The sequence below is a fragment of the Ornithorhynchus anatinus genome, chromosome 1 (genome assembly GCF_004115215.2).
Source record: "Ornithorhynchus anatinus isolate Pmale09 chromosome 1, mOrnAna1.pri.v4, whole genome shotgun sequence".
Taxonomy (NCBI): domain Eukaryota; kingdom Metazoa; phylum Chordata; class Mammalia; order Monotremata; family Ornithorhynchidae; genus Ornithorhynchus; species Ornithorhynchus anatinus.
The window spans coordinates 28,626,548-28,646,195 of record NC_041728.1 but is presented as its reverse complement, the minus strand read 5'-3'; the positions used below and the strand labels follow the sequence as shown (position 1 = coordinate 28,646,195).

At 55.7% G+C, this 19,648-nt stretch overlaps 1 protein-coding gene across 1 annotated transcript in view; it reads left to right on the top strand.

Annotated features, from left to right (window-relative positions):
* The window catches only part of GALNT16 (polypeptide N-acetylgalactosaminyltransferase 16), a 35,217-nt gene extending 17,501 nt beyond the window's left edge, over positions 1-17,716 (top strand). The window contains exons 3-15 of the mRNA XM_029080936.2: positions 500-598; positions 2,388-2,455; positions 3,277-3,342; positions 3,798-3,919; positions 4,487-4,574; positions 5,287-5,371; positions 6,613-6,716; positions 7,149-7,275; positions 8,532-8,624; positions 10,203-10,286; positions 12,993-13,134; positions 16,178-16,294; positions 17,244-17,716. Coding sequence (XP_028936769.1) covers positions 500-598; positions 2,388-2,455; positions 3,277-3,342; positions 3,798-3,919; positions 4,487-4,574; positions 5,287-5,371; positions 6,613-6,716; positions 7,149-7,275; positions 8,532-8,624; positions 10,203-10,286; positions 12,993-13,134; positions 16,178-16,294; positions 17,244-17,381 — 1,333 coding nt within the window. The 3' untranslated portion in view covers positions 17,382-17,716. The remainder of the gene's footprint in view (positions 1-499; positions 599-2,387; positions 2,456-3,276; positions 3,343-3,797; positions 3,920-4,486; positions 4,575-5,286; positions 5,372-6,612; positions 6,717-7,148; positions 7,276-8,531; positions 8,625-10,202; positions 10,287-12,992; positions 13,135-16,177; positions 16,295-17,243) is intronic.
* Positions 17,717-19,648: the final 1,932 nt, after the last annotated feature.

The following is a 19,648-nucleotide window of genomic DNA, read 5'->3' as shown; positions in this document are numbered from 1 at the left end:
GGACCTGGGTTCTAATCCCGGCCCCGCCACTCATCTGCTCCGTGACCGTGGGCAAGTCACTTCACTTCTCTGTGCTTCAGTTAACACGTCTGTAAAACGGGGATGAGGACTGTGAGCCCCATGTGGGGCGTGGACCGTGTCCAACCTGATCAGCTTGTATCTACCCCAGCGCTTAGTACATTGCCCGGCAGGTAGTAAGCGCTTAACAAATACCCTAAAAGAAATGAAGACTGGAAGTTTTCCTTAACCCACCCCTCTTACTTGGCATATGTCCTCCGCTGCTGAGGGTCAGTCAGCCCCTCCCGGGGCCGACCTCCACCTCTGAGGTGGTCACTGCTGCCGGTGCCCCGGGTGATGCATTTCTCCCTGACTCGATGACTTAATGCATCGTGGAGGTGGCCAACTGTGCGAGGCAGACGAGGGGGTAGAAACCAGCCCCCCGAGCCCCCCGTCTGGTCACGCCACCCCTTCCCCACCCCCGACTCTGTTGGTCTCGCAGGTGCACGTCGGCACACTATCCCTCGGACCTCCCGGTCACGAGCATCGTCATCACTTTCCACAACGAGGCCCGCTCCACCCTCCTGCGCACCGTGAAGAGGTAGGGGCCACCCGTGGCCCGGAGCTAGCCCTGCGCGTTGTTCGGAGCACACCAGCCAACGCCTGGCGAGAGCCCAGGCCCCGGAAGAGCGAGTGGGCAGTGGGGCGGGGGTGGCAGAGAAGATAGAGCACAGGCCTGGGAGTCAGTCAGAAAGACCTGGTTTCTAATCCCAGCTTTGCCATCTGTCTGCTGTGTGGCCTTGAGCAAGTCACTTCACTTCTCTGGGCCTCAGTTACCCCAGTTGTAAAATGGGGATTAAGACCGTGAGCCCCATGCGGGACAGGGACTGTGTCCAACCTGATTTGTGTGTATCCATCCCAGCGCTTAGTAGAGTGCCTGGCACATAGTAAGCACTTACAAATACCATTAAAAAATTGGTTTTTTTAAATAGTATTCATTAAGAGCTTACTGGGTTTCAATCACTGTTCTGAACGCTGGGGTAGAGACGAGTTAATTGGGTCAGATACAGTCCCTGACCCGTATAGGGCTCACAGTGTAAGTAGGAGGGAGAACAGGTACTGGATCCCCATTTTATAGTTGAGGAACCTGAAGCACCAAGAATCAGGCAGTCAGTTGTATTTATCGAGCACTTACTGTGTGCAGAGCACTGTACTAAGTGCTTGGGAGACTACGATACAGCAATATAACAGACAAATTCCCTACTCACAGTGAACTTACATTCTAGAGGAAGAGATAGACGTTAATAAAAATAGAGAGAGGGACATAAGTTCCCCTCTCAGGGTCGCACCCGGGGAGTTTCCAGTCCTCTACCAGTCTCGGCTACGGGAGGGAGAGTCAAGCAGAGGCCCGTCCGTTCCGTTCCTAGCTTTGCTAGTGATTAACGAGCGGAAGGCAACCTGTCACCGGTCAAAACTCACCCATGCTGGGCAGCAGCTATATGGGAGAGAGTTGAGGGCAGAGATTCGAGTTCTCTGCTCAGGAGGCGGCAGTGGGAAAGTACTTTTGTATTTTTACCAAGAAATCTCTACGGGTCCACTACCAGAACGATCGCAGATGGAGAGCGGGGCGTTCAGGGAGAAACATGTCCGTGGTGTCGCTATGGGTCGGAAACGACTCGACGGCATAAGACGAGACATGGGGCTGGGAGGTGGGGATGAGTAAAGGGAGCAAGTCGGGGTGGCACAGAAGGGAGTGGGAGAAGAGGAAAGGAGGGCTTAGCCAGGGAAGGCCTCTTGGAGGAGATGGGCCTGAAATAAGGCTTTGAAATGGGAGGAGAGGAACTGCCCGTCGCGGGGCGTTCCAGGCCAGAGGGCAGACTTGGGGAAGAGGTTGGCGATGAGATAGATGAGATGGAGGTAAAGTGAGTAGATTGGCAATAGGCGAGCGAAATGCACAGTCTGGGTTGCAGTAGGAGGACAGCGAGGTGAGATAGGAGAGGGCAAAGTGACACCTGGCGAGAGTCTAGGCCCTAGAAGACCGGGTGGGCAGCTGGACGGTGGGGAGGGGGGAGTTGGGGTTAGGGTTGGGCCAGATAGCCCTCCCCCGGGTGCCCGTCCACCACCCTGCCCGAGACCCCCTACTTCTGGGCGTCTGGCATCAGGCCGCTCGGAAGCTGAGCGCCGTGAGCCTGACGTGTCCCGTTAGTAGTCGGCCCCGGGTGGAGCGGGCTGATCTGGCGGTGCTGAGGCAGCCGGCGGGTCTGATGGGCAAGGGTCAGCCCGGGGAGTCCAGGTCAGAGGTCAGTTTGGGGAGCCCGGGTCAAGGGTCGGCCCGAGAGCCCAGCCGAGCCGTACTGAGGCAGCCCCCCCCTCCCTACGCCCTGTTGCAGTGTCCTGAACCGCACCCCTGCCAACCTGGTCCGGGAGATCATCCTCGTGGACGACTTCAGCGCTGACCGTGAGTGTCCGCCGGAAGGCCCTGTCCCCAGGAGGGGACACCTCTGCGTCTGGTGATACCTGGACTCCCCCCAACCCCCAGGGAGGCCCTCACAGTCAGTCAGTTGTATTTATTGAGCACTCACTGCGTGCAGAGCACTGTACTAAGCACTGAGGAGTGTACAGTAGAACAACAGAACTGACCCATTCATTCAATTGTATTTACTGAGCGCTTAGTTTGTGCAGAGTACTGTACTAAGCGCTGGGGAGAGTACAGTAGAACAATAGAATAGACCCATTCATTCAATTGTATTTATTGGGTGCTTACCGTGTGCAGAGCACGGTACTAAGCCCTTAGGAGAGTGCGTTACAATGAAAAACAGACACATTCCCTGCCCAAAACGAGCTGATAGTCTAGAGGACAAGCTTAGAGTCCAGCTCACAGCGGCAGAACTCCCTGGGCCCCTCCATGGACACTTTTTGAGCCCGGGGACGGTCCTTTTGGGGGTGGGGGGCGTTCTCCGGTGGTCTGGGGGCCGAGCTGTTGGAGAGGGGAGGGGACCAGACGCCTCGCTTGCCGACCTGCTTCCCTGACCGCCCTCGGTGCGACATCCAAGACCCACGGCACCGGGCTGGGCCGAGCACCCCCTCACCCTCCCGGATGCTCTCCGCTGCCTCCTCCCAGCTGCCCTCATCCTTTCTCTATTGTGCCTGGCGCATAGGAAGCGCTTAACAAGTACCATCGTTATTACTGGACTCCCCCAAGCGCTTAGTGAGGGGCCCTGCACAAAGTAAGCGCTCAGTGAATCCCTTCGACTGATCGGTCGATTGATCTCCGTTTAGCCGAAGACTGCCAGCTCCTCACCAGGATCCCCAAGGTCAAGTGTCTCCACAACAACCAGCGAGAAGGTGAGTCCCTCAGGCAACTTGCATTCACTGAATAATTCATTTAATCGTATCGATTGAGCGTTTCCTGTGTGCTAAGCGCTGTACTAAGCGCTTGGGAGAGTACAACGTAACAACGAACCGACACATTCCCGCCCACAACAAGCTCACAGTCTAGAGGGGGAGAATACAAGTAAATCCAGCTGGACACAGTCCCTTTCCCACTTGGGGCTCACAGTCTCAAGCCCCATTTTACGGATGAGGGAACTGAGGCCCAGAGAAGTGATCTGCCCAAGGTCACACAGCGGATAAGCGGCGGAGCCGGGAGTAGAACCCATGACCTTCAGACTCCCAGGCCTGTGCTCTATCCTCAAGGCCACACTGCTTCACTGCTAGGCCAAGCTGCTTTACTTATTATCACAATTATCTCCACCCTGACTCCGCCACGATCTTCACCCACGTTTCCCTCCCTCCCACAGGTCTGATCCGGTCCCGCGTCCGAGGGGCAGAGGTGGCCACGGCGGACATCCTCACCTTCCTGGACAGTCACTGTGAGGTGAACAGTGAGTGGCTGCAGCCCCTGCTGCAGAGGGTCAAGGAGGTGAGCCCCTCGCGGTCGGGCCTGGGGGGCCGGGAACCGCGACGCACGGGGGACTGGGAGCGGGAGAGGAGCCGGGGATCTCCGGAGGGAGGAGCCGACCCTCTGCAGCAGGATGCGTGATTTCCGCTCAGAGATTCTGGTGGGGAGACCTTGCGGCCTCGGGGCTGGTCTGATCATTTGGAGCCCTGGCCAAAGGCTACTCCCTTGTCTTTCCGATTGATTGACTGACGGATGGATGGATGTCCATCCACGGAGAAGCAGCGTGGCTTAGTGGATAGAGCACGGGCCTGGGAGTCAGAAGGCTCCGGCTCCGCCACATGTCTGCTGTGTGACCTTAGGCAAGTCACTTCCCTTCTCCGGGCTTCAGTTCCCTCCTCTGTAAAAGGGGGATTAAGAGTGTGAACCCCACGTGGGACAGGGACTGGGTCCATCCTGACTGCCTTGTATCTACCCCAGAGCTTGGCACATAATAAGTGCTGAACAAGTACCATAATTATTATTATTATTATTATGTCATCGGGCCACCCTGCCGGTGAACCTCTGTGCCCGGGTTCTATCTCCCTGCAGGACTATACCCGCGTGGTCAGCCCCATCATCGATGTCATCAGCCTGGACAACTTCGCCTACTTGGCGGCATCCGCTGACCTGAGGGGAGGTCAGTACAGAGCCGCTTGGAGGGGCCCTGGGTGCGGGTCCTCCCACCCCCTACCTACCACCTGACTCTCCCTGCTGACCACGCCCTCCGTTAATCAATGGGGCTGACCAGCTGAGGAAGCTGGGCCGAGGAGCCAGGCCGGAGTTACGGCTGTAGCGATAAGCTTGCCGTCCACCCGACAGACGGTCGAGAAGGCCGGGACCGGGTGTTCGGGGCCGAGGAAACCCCAACCAAGGCGGTGGCACCCTCTCCCAGCCGGCAGACCCCCACCGGACGTCGGCTGCCATTTTGTCCCCTGCCACACGTGGTCCCCGGGGATGGCCCGAGATTGGGAAGTGAGAAGACATCCTTTAGCTGACCCTGGCTAAAGCCGTCCCTTCCAAAGCTGCTTCCTGGCTACCTCTCCCGAAATTCCCGGCCTCATCCTGTTTTCCTGGTGAGGGAGGGCTTTCTCAGCTCCCCAGCAGTGAGGGAGTGAGAGAGGGGAGGCGTGAGTTCGCCCTGAGACGGGAGAGTCTTCCCCCCTGCTGCTGATGCCGTGGCCGACCAGCTCCCTCCCGTGAGCGTCTGCCTTGTGGCCTTGGGATCTGGGGTGCGGGGGTGAGACCGAACCACCCGAGAGCCAGACCCCCCAGCTCCAGGCCAGGGAGAAGGCCTGAAATCTTTGTCCAGCTTCCCATCCCTGACCCCGCTGTGTTTCTGATCCCCTCAGGCTTCGACTGGAGCCTCCATTTCAAGTGGGAGCAGATCCCCATAGAGCAGAAGATGTCCCGGACAGACCCCACACAGTCCATCCGGTGAGTCCTGGAGGCCGGCCGGCCGCGGCTCCCTGGGACCCCGGGCCTCTGCTCTGGGGCCTCCACAGAAACCTCTGCCGCTGGACCACTGGACCACTGGGCTCCTGGGCCTCTGGATCTAAGCGCCTGCCTCGGGGGCTCAAGGCTCAAAGAGGCAACTACTCGATTCTTATCTGGATCCTGTTGGCGGGACACCTCTGAGGACCTCCTCTCCTGGACAAAAAATGCTTCCCCCAAGAAGATCTAGGCCCAAATCCCCACTGGGAAGAGATGAGGAAAGGATTGCTACTACTAGTCAGAGGACCTGGGTTTTAATCCTGGCTCTGCCACTTGATGATAATAATTATTATTATTATTATGGTACTTGTTAAGTGCTTCCTTTGTGCTGAGCACTGTTCTATTTGCTGGGGTAGATACAAGGTAATCAGGTTGTCCCACGTGAGGCTCACAGTCTTAATCCCCATTTTACAGATGAGGGAACTGAGGCCCAGAGAAGTCACTTGTCAGATGCGTGATCTGATGTCCAGAGCAGTTAAGTGACTTGCCCAAGATCACGCATCTGACAAGTGACTTCTCTGGGCCTCAGTTCCCTCATCTGCAAAATGGGGATTAAGACTGTGACCTCCGTGTGGGACAGGGAATATGTCCAACTTGAGGATACGTGCTTGACACGTAATAAGCGTTCAACAGATACCATCATTATTAGTACTGTTATGACTATTATTATTAATGATAATAACAATAATAATGGAATTTGTAAAACGTTTATATATGCCAAGCGCCGTACTAAGTACTGGGGCAGTTATAAGATCATCAGATCAGACACAATCCCTGTCCTTCACGATCCACATTTTCCACAATGCGTTCTTCTCTCTCCGACTGAAGGAGACCGGAGAGAACAGGTCCTTCGTCGCCATCTTACAGATGAGGAAATTGAGGCCCAGAGAAGTTAAATGTCTTTCTCAAGGTCACAGAGCCGGCGAATGGAGATGTCAGGATTAGAACCCAGGCCTTCTAGCTCCAGTGTCTGGGCTCGGTCCACTAGGCCACGCTGCTTCTCATGACACGTGAGGTGATGAGGGAACAAAATGACCGCCCAACCGACCCAGCTTCCCTCTTCTTCTGAGGCCTTTGGGAAGTGCTGGGACTTTCTTTCGGGCTTAATCCTTCTGAGGTGCCCCTAGCCTACCAACTGTCCGCTCGAGGGTGGCCTGACGGTCTTCTTCCTCCTTCTTCCCCAGAACCCCCGTCATAGCCGGAGGGATCTTCGTGATCGACAAGTCCTGGTTTAACCATCTGGGGAAATATGACACTCAGATGGACATCTGGGGAGGAGAAAACTTTGGTGAGTTCCAAAGCGACCTCCGTCTCCTATCTTCTGTGGCGGGTGCGAGTGTGTGTGTGTGTGTACACAGAAATTCACCTGCTCCAACAGGTGGAAGGCAGTTTCCCTTATTTTCCCATCTCCAGACACCCACCCCTCAGCTCTTAAGGAAATGATGGGATTAAAAAGTCCCCTCCTGTGACCCCTTACCCTCAGGAGGAAGAAGGGCAGCAACAAATACCAGAATTATTATTATTATCATTATTATTACAGTCCAGAGAGGAAGCTGATTATAATTAACGCCAGTGGAGGTATTTGGTTAAGCGCTTATTCTGTGCTAAGCACTGTGTTAAGTGCTGATGCTTGGAGGGGGGTGGAGGGTCTGGCTCCTGCTGATCATGCTCCCCGAACCTCATTCCGTCTCTCCCCCGCTGACCACGCTCTCCTTTCCAGAGCTCTCCTTCCGGGTGTGGATGTGCGGTGGCAGCTTGGAGATTGTCCCCTGCAGCCGTGTGGGACACGTCTTCAGGAAACGCCACCCTTACGACTTCCCCGAGGGCAACGCCCTCACCTACATCAAGTAGGTGCCCAGGGCGGGACACGGCCGTGGTGGGGCCAGAGGAGGGGAAGCCAAGAGGACCAGGTCTTAAGGGGAGAGCGAGCTGCCAGGGGAGAAGACGTGGGGTGACGGGGTAGGGGGGTGGCACTGAGAGGGAGCAGGGCAGGTCATTCGGTCGTATTTATTCAACGCTTACTGTGTGCAGAGCACTCTACTAAGCGCTTGGAAAGTACAATACAGCAATAAAGAGAGCCAATCCCGGTCCATAACGAGCTCACAGTCTAGAAGTGGGGAGACAGACATCAGTACAAGTAAACAGGCATCCATAGAAATAAATAAAATTATAGATATATAAGTGAGTGATGTGTGTCGGGGTGGGGAGAGCCGAGAGAGAGAGTCAGGGTGACGTGGAAGGGAGTGGGAGATGAGGAAAAGGGGAGTTTCGTGTGGGAAGGCCTCTTGGAAGAGGTGCGCCTTCAGTAGGGCTTTGAAGGGTGGGGGAGAGGGATTGTCTGGCAGTTGGTGGGGAGGGGGATGGCCCTGAGGGGGAGAGGGAGCTGAGAGGAAATAGGGCGTTGGGAGGGGTGGTGGTCCTGAGGTCAGAGGGAATTGAGAGGAGCCTGGATAGTTGGGGGAGGAGGAGGGTGTTCTTGAGGGGCGAGGGAGATCTGAGAGGGAGCAGGACGGTGCGGGGGGCAGGCACTGCTCATTGGCAAATCCAAAATCAATCGATCAATCAATGCAGCATGGCCTAGTGGCAAGAGCCCGGCCTTGGGAGTCAGGCGACGTGGGTTTTCTCGTCCCGGCTCCGCCGCTTACTCGTCGTGTGACTCGAGGCAAGTCACTTCACTTCTCTGTGTCTCATTACCTCATCTGTAAAATGGGGATTAAGACCGTGAGCCCCGTATGGGACAACCTGATTCCCTTGTATCTACCCCAGCGCTTCGAACAGCGCTTGGCACATAGTAAGTGCTTAACAAATACTGTAATAATTATTATTATAATTATTGGGCACTTTAACTGAGTGCAGAGCACTGTCCTAAGCACTTGGGAGAGTGCATCACAATGAGAGTTGGTAGATCCTTTCCCTGCCCACGATGAATTTAAAGTCTGGAGGACCCAGTAAGCGCTCAATAAATACCATGGATTGAGAGGACAGAAGTTGGCACATCAACCCCCAGCGCCGCTCCTTTTCCCGGAGGCTCCTGGGTCTCCGGCCCCCACGGTGGGGATTCAGCTCCCCGCATTCCCCGCTTGCCTCTGGCCTTCCCCTGCAGGAACACGAAGCGCGCGGCCGAAGTGTGGATGGACGATTACAAGCAATATTACTACGAAGCCCGGCCTTCCGCCATCGGCAAAGCCTTCGGCAGGTGGGTCCCCGGGGGCCCCTCCTCATTGGCAGTTCATCCATTCAGTCGTATTTATTGAGCGTTTGCTGGGTGCAGAGCACTGTACTAAGCGCTTGGGAAAGCACAGTACCGCAATAAATAGTGACATTCCCTGCCAACAACGAGTGGCCGTTCTAAGATCCCTCTCTAAAAGGGGGGCGGGGGGAAACGGAAAGGGTTGGGGGCTGAGGGGAGGGTGGAGAGTGGACTAAGATTACTGTTACAGTTTACTATTATTTTTTTTAATGGTTTGGGGCAGGGAATGTGTCTTTTGTTCTATTGTGCTCTCCCAAGTGCTTAGTACGGCGCTTTGCACACAGTAAGTTCTCAGTAAATACAATTAAATGAATGACTATCTGTTAAGTGCTTACTAGATGCCAGCCTGTCGATCGTATTTATTGAGCTTCGTACCAAGCACTTGGGAGAGTAAACTAGAAGAACTTTTTTTAACATTATTTGTTAAGCGCTTACTACGTGCCAGGCACCGTCCTAAGCACTGGGAGAGATACAAGCAAATTAGGCTGGACAGTCCCTGTCCCACATGGGGCTCGCAGTCTTAATCCCCATTTTCCAACTGAGGTAACCGGGGCCCAGAGAAGTGAAGTGACTTGCCCAAGGCCACCCAGCAGACGAGCGGAGGAGCCGGGTTGAGAACCCAGGTCCTTCTGAGTCCCGGGCCCGGGTTCCAACCACTAGGCCAGGCTGTGTCTCTCTCTATGTCGGAGCCCGGATGACACAGCGGTCACTGAGGCAGTCCAGCCTGGCCCTGAAAAGGAGGTCTCGTTCTGCTCCTCTTCTCTGGGGGCGTCAAAGTGACCGCCCACTTTACTCCCACCACCCTTCCCCCCTGCCCAGGGTCTCTCTTCGGGCCTCTGAGATGGTGGGGAAAGACCCCAGAAAGCAAGACCCATTCACCATTTTTTGGCACGACTTGTCTCCTTGGACTGAAACGACCTCATTCATTCATTCCATAGTATTTATCGAGCGCTTACTATGTGCAGAGCACTGTACTGAGCGCTTGGAATGGACAAATCGGTAACAGATAACAGACCTCCCCGCGGTAGGGTCTCTCTGACGTCCTCTGCTTTCTCCACACCGCCTCACTCAGCCCCCTTCCTCAGGGGAACCGAGAAGCAGCGCGGCCGTTAGCGGAAAGAGCGCCGGCCTGGGAGCCGGAGGACCTGAGTTCTAATCTCGTCCCGCCCCCTCTTTTCGCATGGTCACTTGACTTCTCTGTGCCTCAGTTTCCTCTTCTTAAACGGATCCAACCCCCGTCGTCCCTCCTCCTTCGCCCGTGAACCCCACGATTAAGACCGTGACCCCCAAGTGGGACAGGGGCTGCGTCCAACCCGATTGGCTTGTATCCACCCCGGCGCTTGGTACAGTCCCCGGCACCCCGTGAGCTCTTAACAAATGCCGCCATTATTATTACGTGGGACGGGGCCCGTGTTGGAAATGACTCTCCCGCATCTAGCCCGGGGGACGCTGGGGATGGAGTAGAGGCTGAACAAATGACCCCGATGATGACTCTTCCCGGAATTGTTTGGCTTCTGCCTGCAGCGTGGCAGAGCGAGTGGAGCAACGCCAGAAGATGAACTGCAAATCCTTCCAGTGGTATCTGGAGAACGTCTACCCGGAGCTCAAGTGAGTGACTCCCCTCCCCACCCCAGGCTCTGGCCCCCCGAGGGGCCGGGTCCCGTTCGAACGGGACCCCAACCAACACCCCACCTCCTTTCCGCTTGTCCCTTGCACGTGCTGGTGGGTCGGGATGCATGGTCTATGTCAGTCGGACTTATCGAGCGCTTACCCAGCGCAGAGCACTCTACTAAGCGCTCGGGAGAGTACGACATAGCAATCGACGGCCACATTCCCGGCCCGCAATGAGCTTACGGTCTAGAGGGTCTACAGTGAGTGTGTGTATGTGTGTCTATCAATCAGTGGTGTTTATTTTATCGGAGAAGCAGCACGGCCTAGTGGATGGAGCACGGGCCTGGGAGTCAAAAGGTCCTGGGCTCTAATCCTGACTCTGCCACTTCTCTGGGCCTCAGTAACCCCATCTGTAAAGTGGGGATGAATAATCATGATAACGATGGGATTTGGTAAGCACTTCATATGTGCCAGGCACTTGTACTAAGCGCCGGGGTAGACAGAAGCAAATCGGGTCGGATACAGTCCGGATGAAGGCCGGGAGCCCCAGGCGGGACAGGGACCGCATCCAAATCAAGTAGCTTGTATCTACCCCGGCGCTTAGTACAGTGCCTGGCACCTAGGGAGCGCTTAACAAACACCACTAAAAAGCAAATTAGTGAACGCTGTTTGCAGAGCACCGTTCTAAGCGTCTGGGGAGAGTACAGTTCAACAAAGTGGGCAGACACGTTCCCTGCCCGAGCAAGCTGCGTGTGTGGGTGGGCATGTGTTTGTGCTGGAGGAGTCAGAGAGAAGATCTGGGAGGGGATTTGAGGGTAGGAGGCGGGAGAGGGAGGGGTGACGAATGTCCCAGCCGGGTGTCCTTTGAGGGAAGCAGCTATCGAAGACGCCAGGTTGGGTTCTCTGGGTGCCCAGGGCCACCCCGTCGCAAAGTTCCCCGCCGCCGCCCGGCTCAGATCCCTGGGGACATCCCGTGCCCCTTCACCTCTGAACCTGACATCTCCCCCATCCCTCTCCCCTCCCCTCAAGCCCCCCGCGTATACCTCGGTCCCAGCCCGGTTCCCCACAAAGATTCGGGGCCTCTAGATGGTGTGGATGGGATGGACAGGGAAGCCCACGTCCCACCTCAGGCCCGGAACGCCCTCCTTCCTCAAATCCGACAGACAATTCCCCTCCCCACCTTCAAAGCCTTATTGAAGGCGCATCTCCTCCGAGAAGCCTTCCCTGACTAAGCCCCCCTCCCCTCTTCCCCCACTTCCTTCTGCGTCACCCTGACCTGCTCCCTTTATTCATCCCCCACTCCCAGCTCCACAGTACTTATGTCCATATCATTTATTTATTGTTATGAAGGTCCGTGTCCCCCCGCCAGGATGAAAGCTGGTGGTGGGCAGGGACTGTGTCCTAACCGTTCTATTGTCCTCTCCCAAGTGCTTAGGCCAGTTCTCCGCACACAGTAAGCGGTCAGTAAGTACGACGGATTGAATGAATGATTGAGCAGGGAGGCCACAGTTCTGGGGTGCCTCGGCAGAGTGAGTGAAGGCAGGCTCAAGTATTGAGGGACAGGGTGGCAGGAAGGGTCAGAGGGCAACAGGTAATAATGTTGGTATTTGTTAAGCGCTTACTATGTGCCGAGCACTGTTCTAAGCGCTGGGGTAGACATAGGGGAATCAGGTTGTCCCACGTGGGGCTCACAGTCTTAATCCCCATTTTACAGATGAGGGAACTGAGGCACAGAGAAGTGAAGTGACTTGCCCACAGTCACACAGCTGACAAGTGGCAGAACAGGTCCCAGGTTGAAGAAGGCAGGCGAGGCAGGAGAAGGTCGGCCCTGCTTGGGGAAAATCCTGCCCCTAACCTCTGGTGGGCCTGAGGAAAACCCAGAGCTGATGACAGAATCAGGCCAGCGGCTTAGTAATGATAATGTTGGTATCTGTTAAGCGCTTACTAAGTGCCAAGCCCTGTTCTAAGCGCCGGGGTAGATACCTGGTAATCGGGTTGTCCCACACGGGGCTCACGGTCGTCATCCCCCTTTTACAGATGAGGTGACTGAGGCACAGAGAAGTGAAGTGACTTGCCCGCGGTCACCCAGCTGACAAGTGGCGGAGCCAGGATTAGAACCCATGACCTCTGACTCCCAAGCCCGTGTTCCTTCCACTGAGCCACGCTGCTTCTCTTAGTAGAAAGAGCCCAGGATTGGGGGGGTCCGAGGACGTGGGTCCTCATCCCTGCTCCGCCGCTTGTCTGCTGGGTGACCTTGGGCAAGCCGCTTCGCTTCTCTGAACCTCAGTTACCTCATCGGTAAAATGGGGATTAAGGCTGTGAGCCTCACGTGGGACCACCTGATTACCTTGTATCTACCGCGGCGCTTAGAACGGTGCTTGGCGCATAGTAAGCGCTTAACAAATACCGTGATTATCATCATCTCACGGCCTTCCGTTGGCTCCAGAGCCTGGCAGACCGGAGTAGGGCTGGGCAGGGGGAGGGGAGAGGGACGGCATGGGAAGGGCATGGGTAGGCCAGGGGAGAGGGCCGGAGGCATCGAATCGAGCTGAGAGACAGGAACGCCATATTCGGTGGCCAGAGGATCGGTCTTCCAGCCCCCGTCCCTCCCCAGTATGCCCTGGCCGAGGCCCAGTATGCCCCGGTAGGGAGCTCAGGGTCGCGGGACCGGGTCCCCACCGCTCACGCTCCCTCTGTCCCCAGGGTCCCCGAGAAGGAGCCGGCGCCCGGCATCATCCGGCAAGGAGCGAGCTGCCTGGAGTCCCGCGGCCGGGACGCGGCCGGCGATTCCCCGGCCGGAGTGGGCGGCTGCAGGGGGACGGCGGGCGGCCCCGCCGGGACGCAGGTGAGGGCCCGCGGACCCTCGAGAGGCCGAGACGTCAATCAGTCCATGGTATTGTTCTCTCGTCCTCTCCCAAGCGCTGGGTACAGGCCTCTGCACACAGTCGGCGCTCAGTAAATACGATTCAACCAATGACTTATCGTTCAATAGTATTTATTGAGCGCTTACTATGTGCAGAGCACTGGACTAAGCGCTTGGACTGGACAATTCGGCGACAGAGACGATCCCCGCCCATTGACGGGCTTATCGAGCGCTGTGTGCAGAGCGCTGTACTAAGCGCTTGGGAGAGGATGACGTCATAATGATGATGGTATTTGTTAAGCACTTACTATGCTCCAAGCACTGTTCTAAGTGCTGGGTTAGATACAAGGTAAACAAGGTGTCCCACATGGGGGTTCACGGTCTTCATCCCCATTTTGCAGGTGAGGAAACCGAGGCACAGAGAAGTTAAGTGACCTGCTCAAAGTGTCACAGCTGATAAATGGCAGAGCCGGAATTAGAACCCACAACCTCTGACTTCCAAGCCCGGGCTCTTTCCGCTAAGCCACGCTGCTTCTCATAGAACATGGCACATTCCCTACCCACAAGGAATTTACAATGTAGAGGGGGAGGCAGACATTAATATCAATTTAGTGGAAAGAGCCCGGGCCTGGGAGTCAGAAGAAGGTCTTGGGTTCTAATTCCGGCTCCATTCTAATTCCGGCTCCACCCCTCGTCTACTGTGTGACCTTGGGGAAGTCGCTTCACTAAAATAATGTTGGTATTTGTTAAGTGCTTACTATGTGCAGAGCACTGTTCTAAGCGCTGGGGTAGACACAGGGGAATCAGGTTGTCCCATGTGGGGCTCACAGTCTTCATCCCCATTTTACAGATGAGGTAACTGAGGCCCAGAGAAGTGAAGTGACTTGCCCAAGGTCACACAGCAGACAAGTGGCAGAGCTGGGATTCGAACTCATGACCTCTGACTCCAAAGCCCGTGCTCTTTCCACTGAGCCACGCTGCTTCTCAACTCTACTCTACTACTACTCACTACTACTACTCCTCCTCTTCACTACTCTAGGCCTCAGTTTCCTCACCTGTAAAATGGGGGTTAAGACTGGGAGCCCCATGTGGGACAGGGACCGTGTCCAACCCGATCAGCTTGTATCTACTCCAGCGCTTAATACAGTGCCTGGCACATAGTAAACGCTTAACAATCACCACGATTATTAGTATTATCATCATTATTGCCTGCTCCGGCAGGGAGCGCTATCGATGGGGGCGAGATGACCCCGGGGTAGGTGGGGGTGCCGGGAGTGACCCCCAAAGGAGGGTGACACCCCACCAGCTTGCCCGGCCCCAAGGGATCTAGGGGGGAAAGCGGTCTCTTCCTCCCCGAGGCTTTCCGCCCACCACCCTCCTCAACTCACGTCCTGCACAGCACCCTGCAACCTCCCCAGGCTAGTGACCTGCAGAGAAGCGATCTGTACATTCCAGGCGCTTAGTACAGTGCTCTGCACATAGTAAGCGCTCAATAAATCCTATTGAATGAATGAATGAAAGCACTGTGGCCTAGTGGAAAGAGCCCGTACCTAGGACTCGGGAGACCTGGGTTCTCCTCCCCAATCCGCCACTTGCCGGCTCAGTGTTCTCAAACGATCACTTGATTTCTCTGTGCCTCAGTTTCCACATCTGTCGATTTCTTTTCCAGCAGTATTTCCTAAGCGCTACGTGCCAGGCACTCTGCTGAGCACTGCGGTAGATAAATGATAATCGGGTTAGACACTATTTGTGTCCCACATGGGGCTCACAGTCTTCATCCCCATTTCACAACGGTATTCGCTGAGCTCTTAACTGTAATGCAAAGCACTGTACTAAGCGCTTGGGAGAGACACAGTGAGAATGTGTCTGATATAATGTTATATCGTACTCTCCCACGTGCTCAGTACAGTGCTCTGCACATAGTACGCACTCAATAAATATGATCGATTGAATGAGTTTACGCTCTAGAGATATCTTTGAACTCTGCTTTCCCTTTACCTATTATTGATTTTAATGTCTACCTCCCTCACTAGATTGTAAGCCACTGAGGCAGGGATAGCTTCCACCTGCTTTATTGTGCTCTTCCAAGCGTTTAGTACAGTGCTCAGCACAAAGCAAGAGCTCAATAAATAGCATGGCTCGATTGAATATCTGTTACCCGATTTGTCCATTCCAAGCGCTTAGTCCAGTGCTCTGCACTGCGCTCAATAAATACTATTGAATGAATGAATGAATATGACAGCCGAAAGCCAGGGAGCAGTGAAGGATAATAATCATAATATTGGTATTTGTTAAGCACTTACTATGTGCAGAGCACTGTTCTAAGCCCTAGGGTAGATATAGGGTCATCGGGTTGTTCCACGTGAGGCTCCATTTTTACAGATGAGGTCACTGAGGCCCAGAGTTAAGTGATTTAACTGATCTGAGGCCCAGATGTTAAGTGACTTGCCCACAGTCACCCAGCTGCCAAGTGGCAGGGCCGGCATTTGAACCCATGACCTCTGAATCCCAAGCCCGGGCTCTTTCCACTGAGCCACGCTGCTTCCCAATAATGGTATTTTGTTAAGCGCTGACTATGTGCAGACCACTGTTCTAAGCGCTGGGGTAGATACAGGGTGATCAGATTGTCCCAAATGGGGCTCACATTTTTTAATCCCCATTTTTACAGATGAGGTACAGAGAAGTTAATAATAATAATAATAATAATAATGTTGGTATTTGTTAAGCGCTTACTATGTGCCGAGCACTGTTTTAAGCGCTGGGGGAGACACAGGGGAATCAGGTTGTCCCACGTGGGGCTCACAGTCTTCATCCCCATTTTCCAAATGAGGGAACTGAGGCACCGAGAAGTTGTGACTTGCCCAAAGTCACACAGCTAAGTGGCCGAGCCAGGATTCGAACCCATGACCTCTGACTCCAAAGTGCGGGTTCTTCCCGCTGAGTCCCGCTGGCCATCAATTAATATGCGCCTGCAGCGGAGTCGGGGCGGACTTGGTCTCTCTCTCTCGCATCTTTTCCCTTTCAGGAGTGGGTGTTTAGTGACCCCCTGATCTGGCAGCAGGACCAGTGTCTGTCCATCACCTCCTTCTCAGCTGGATCCCAAGTCACCCTGGAGCGATGCAACCAGAAAGACGGCAGACAGGTAACTCGCCTCTTTCCCGGCCAGATCCTCCCCATGCCCAAGACCGGGCCCCGAGTCGCTCCCACCACTGGTCCGTGGGTTCGAGATTCATTCCGTCGTTCTCCCCGAGCGCTTGCTGTGTGCGGAGCACTGTACTAAGCACTTAGAAAATACAATTCAGCAATAGAGACAATCCCTGCCCACAGTGGGCTGACCGTCTAGATGGGGGGAGGCAGACATCAGAACGAGGAAACGTGTCGATATAAATACTGGGGGAGATACAGGGTAATCAGGATGTCCCACGTGAGGCTGACGGTTAATCCCCATTCTACAGATGGGGGAACTGAGGCACAGAGAAGTGAAGTGACTCGCCCACAGTCACACAGCTGACAAGTGGCGGAGCGGGATATACACATATAAACGTATATACATAAGTGCTGAGGGGTGGGAAGCGCTTACTGTGTGCAGAACACCGTATTAAGCGCTCGCCCCCCCAGAGGGAGCTTGGACTGTGGGGTGGGGAGTTGGGGGGGGAAGCGCTTACGGTGTGCAGAACACCGTATTAAGCGCTCGCTCCCCAGAGGGAGCTTGGACACCAGAACACATCTCCTGCTGGGGAAGGGAGGGGCTCTGGCTGCTGTGTTTATTAATAATAATACTATTTGTGAAGCACTTACTATGTGCCAAACACTGTTGTAAGGTGGATACAAGGTCATCAGGGCTCGCATTCTTAAGCCCCATTTTACAGACGAGGTAACTGAAGCACAGAGAAGATGAATGACTCGCCCAAGGTCACCCGGCGGACCAGTGTCGGAGCTGGGATTCGAACCCGTGACCTCTGAGTCCCAAGCCCGTGCTCTTTACCCCGAGCCCCGCTAGCGCGTCTCACCTGCGGGGAGGGGAGGTCCGTCGTACTGGTCCGTAGGCTGGTCGACTTTCTTCTTTTGTCTCTCCTCCCTCCCGCGGCCAGAAATGGAAGATGAAAGGCGCTCTGATCCAGCACTCGGTCAGCGGCTTCTGTCTGGAGAACCAGTCGCCCTGGGCGGTGACCGGCCCGTGCCGGGCCGACTCGCCCGGTCAGCAGTGGGAGGTCGTCCCCGGCACGTGACGGCCGCCGGCCCGGACCCCTCCGGCCCTTTTGCATGAGACTTCGGGGCCGGCGGGGGTTGGGGTGGGGGCCGAGCTCGCCGTGTTTCGCCGGGATCATCCGCCAACGTCATTGCCGTGATACGTGTTTTCCCAAGCTGGCACCGGGACCCCCCGCTCTGCCGGCCCTGCCCGTGGAGAGGGAGGCACGCTGGTGCCCACCCTGGAGGGGGGGGGTCATCGACTCTCGGGGGGGGGCTTCTAGCCCGCTCCTGGGGGCGTCTCCCCCGCAGCTCGTGGCTGGAGGGTGGGCTGGGAGATGGGGAGGACTGACGGAGGGTGTGCTGTGGTTTGGGGTGGAGGGGCACTGGGGGGGGTGGGGGGTGGAGAGATGGGGACTGGGGGGACGTCGGTGAAGGGCGGTTTAACCGGCAGGAGGTTTGGGGCCGGGGGCTGTCAGCAGAAAGGGAGGGGAGGCCCAGAGCCACCCCCTCCCGCCTCTGCCGGGGCTCTTTTCGGGTCACCCTTCGGCCCCTGCCCCCCAGCTTTGCCCCTGGATAAGGGACTGGCTGGGGGGGGGGGTCTTTTGGGGGGCTGGGACACCCGTCCTGGATCTGAACGGCCCGGTAGCCCACTCGTGACGTGTTGGAGATGCCCCCCCCGGCCCCAACCCGAGACTCCTGTTCTCTTTCAGCTCCTTGGGAAACTTCAGGTGTTACACACCCACACACTCACGCACACCCCCCCACCACCCCCGATCTCCCACCAGGGTAAAGGGGGCACCCGAACGAGGCTCTTCCACGGAACGGAAGCCTCGGTCCGCAGTCAACCCGAGCTCCCTTGCCACCTGCAGGGCTCTCGACGACCCAGTCCCAGCCGGGGCCTGAAGTTCTGGCTGGAAGGTCTAGGGGAAGCAGGTGGCCCCCAATTCCCCCCCGTTTTTTTTCTTACAGTATTCGTTAAGCACCTACTATGCGTCCAACGCTGTTCCGATCGCTGGGGTAGGTGTGATTAAAATTGGGTTGGACACGGGCCCCGTCCCCCATGGGGCTCAACGTCTAAGTAGGAGGGAGAACAGGTGTTCCCATTGTACAGATGAGGAGATCCCGGCGGAGAAGTTGTGACTTGTTCAAGGTCACACGGCAGGTCATTGGCAGAACTGACATTAGAACCCAGGTCTTTCTGACTCCCAGACCCACGCTCTCTCCGCTAGGCCACGCTGCTTCTAATCTACGTCCGGGGGGGCGGGAGGGCTCCTTACTAGATGTCTCCCGCCTCAGCACCCCTCTTCGGTGTAGCGGCGAAGGCCCATCCACTGGACTAACGCCTCTTGTTCAGCTAGGGCTCTCCAGATCCTACTTCCTCAATGGGGGGGGAGGGGATGCTCTCTCCAGGTGAGTTCCAGGTTGAATAATAATAACTGTCGTTATTTATTAAGGGCAGAGAGTGTACTAAGCGCTGGGGTAAACACAAGCTAATCAGGTTGGCCACGGTCCACGTCCCACGTGGAGCTCATGCTCTTCACCCCCATTTTGCAGATGAGAAGTGCTTCGTCCCCATTTTACCGATGAGGTAACGGAGGCCCAGAGAATTAAAGATCACACAGACAGCCCCGTGGCGGAGCTGGGATTAGAACCCAGGTCCTCTGACTTGCAGGCTCGTGCTCTTTCCACTCGACCACGCTGCTTCTACACAATTTGGGATCTACACACACACACAAACAGGGTGGTCCTTTACGGGTGGTTCCCACGCAGCGTCACCCTTCACCTCACACCTCTCCGGTGGCCTAAAATCTAATAAACGGCCACGGCGGACTCCGGGACGTCTTTCCGGATTGTCCTGGGGGGGGCGGGGGGAGTTTATCGATCGCGAAGCGACGGAATGAAGGAGGACAGGTCGGCAGGTAGGATTCAACTTTAGAGGAAAGATCTGAATTGGCTTTGTAGGCAAGATGTGGAATTCTCGCCTCACCATCGGGTTCTTAGACGGTTCCCTGGGGTCAGAGGTTGCCGGGCAGCATCCACACCCCTGTTCTATTAATCAGAGTATTTGTTAAGCACTTACTGTGTGCCAGGCACTGTACTAAGCGCTGGACTGTTTTGCTTCTCCTCTTCTTGACCAAAGCATGTGCCACAACCAGTCCCTGAGGAGTCGGTGCCTGTACCAATGAACGCCTTGAATAAAACCCACTTCTCACCTGTGCCGTTTCCCTCTTTTCTCAGTCTCTCCACACAGAGCCTCCCCAGCACTTAGTACAGTGCCTGGCACATAGTAAGCCCTTAACTTATA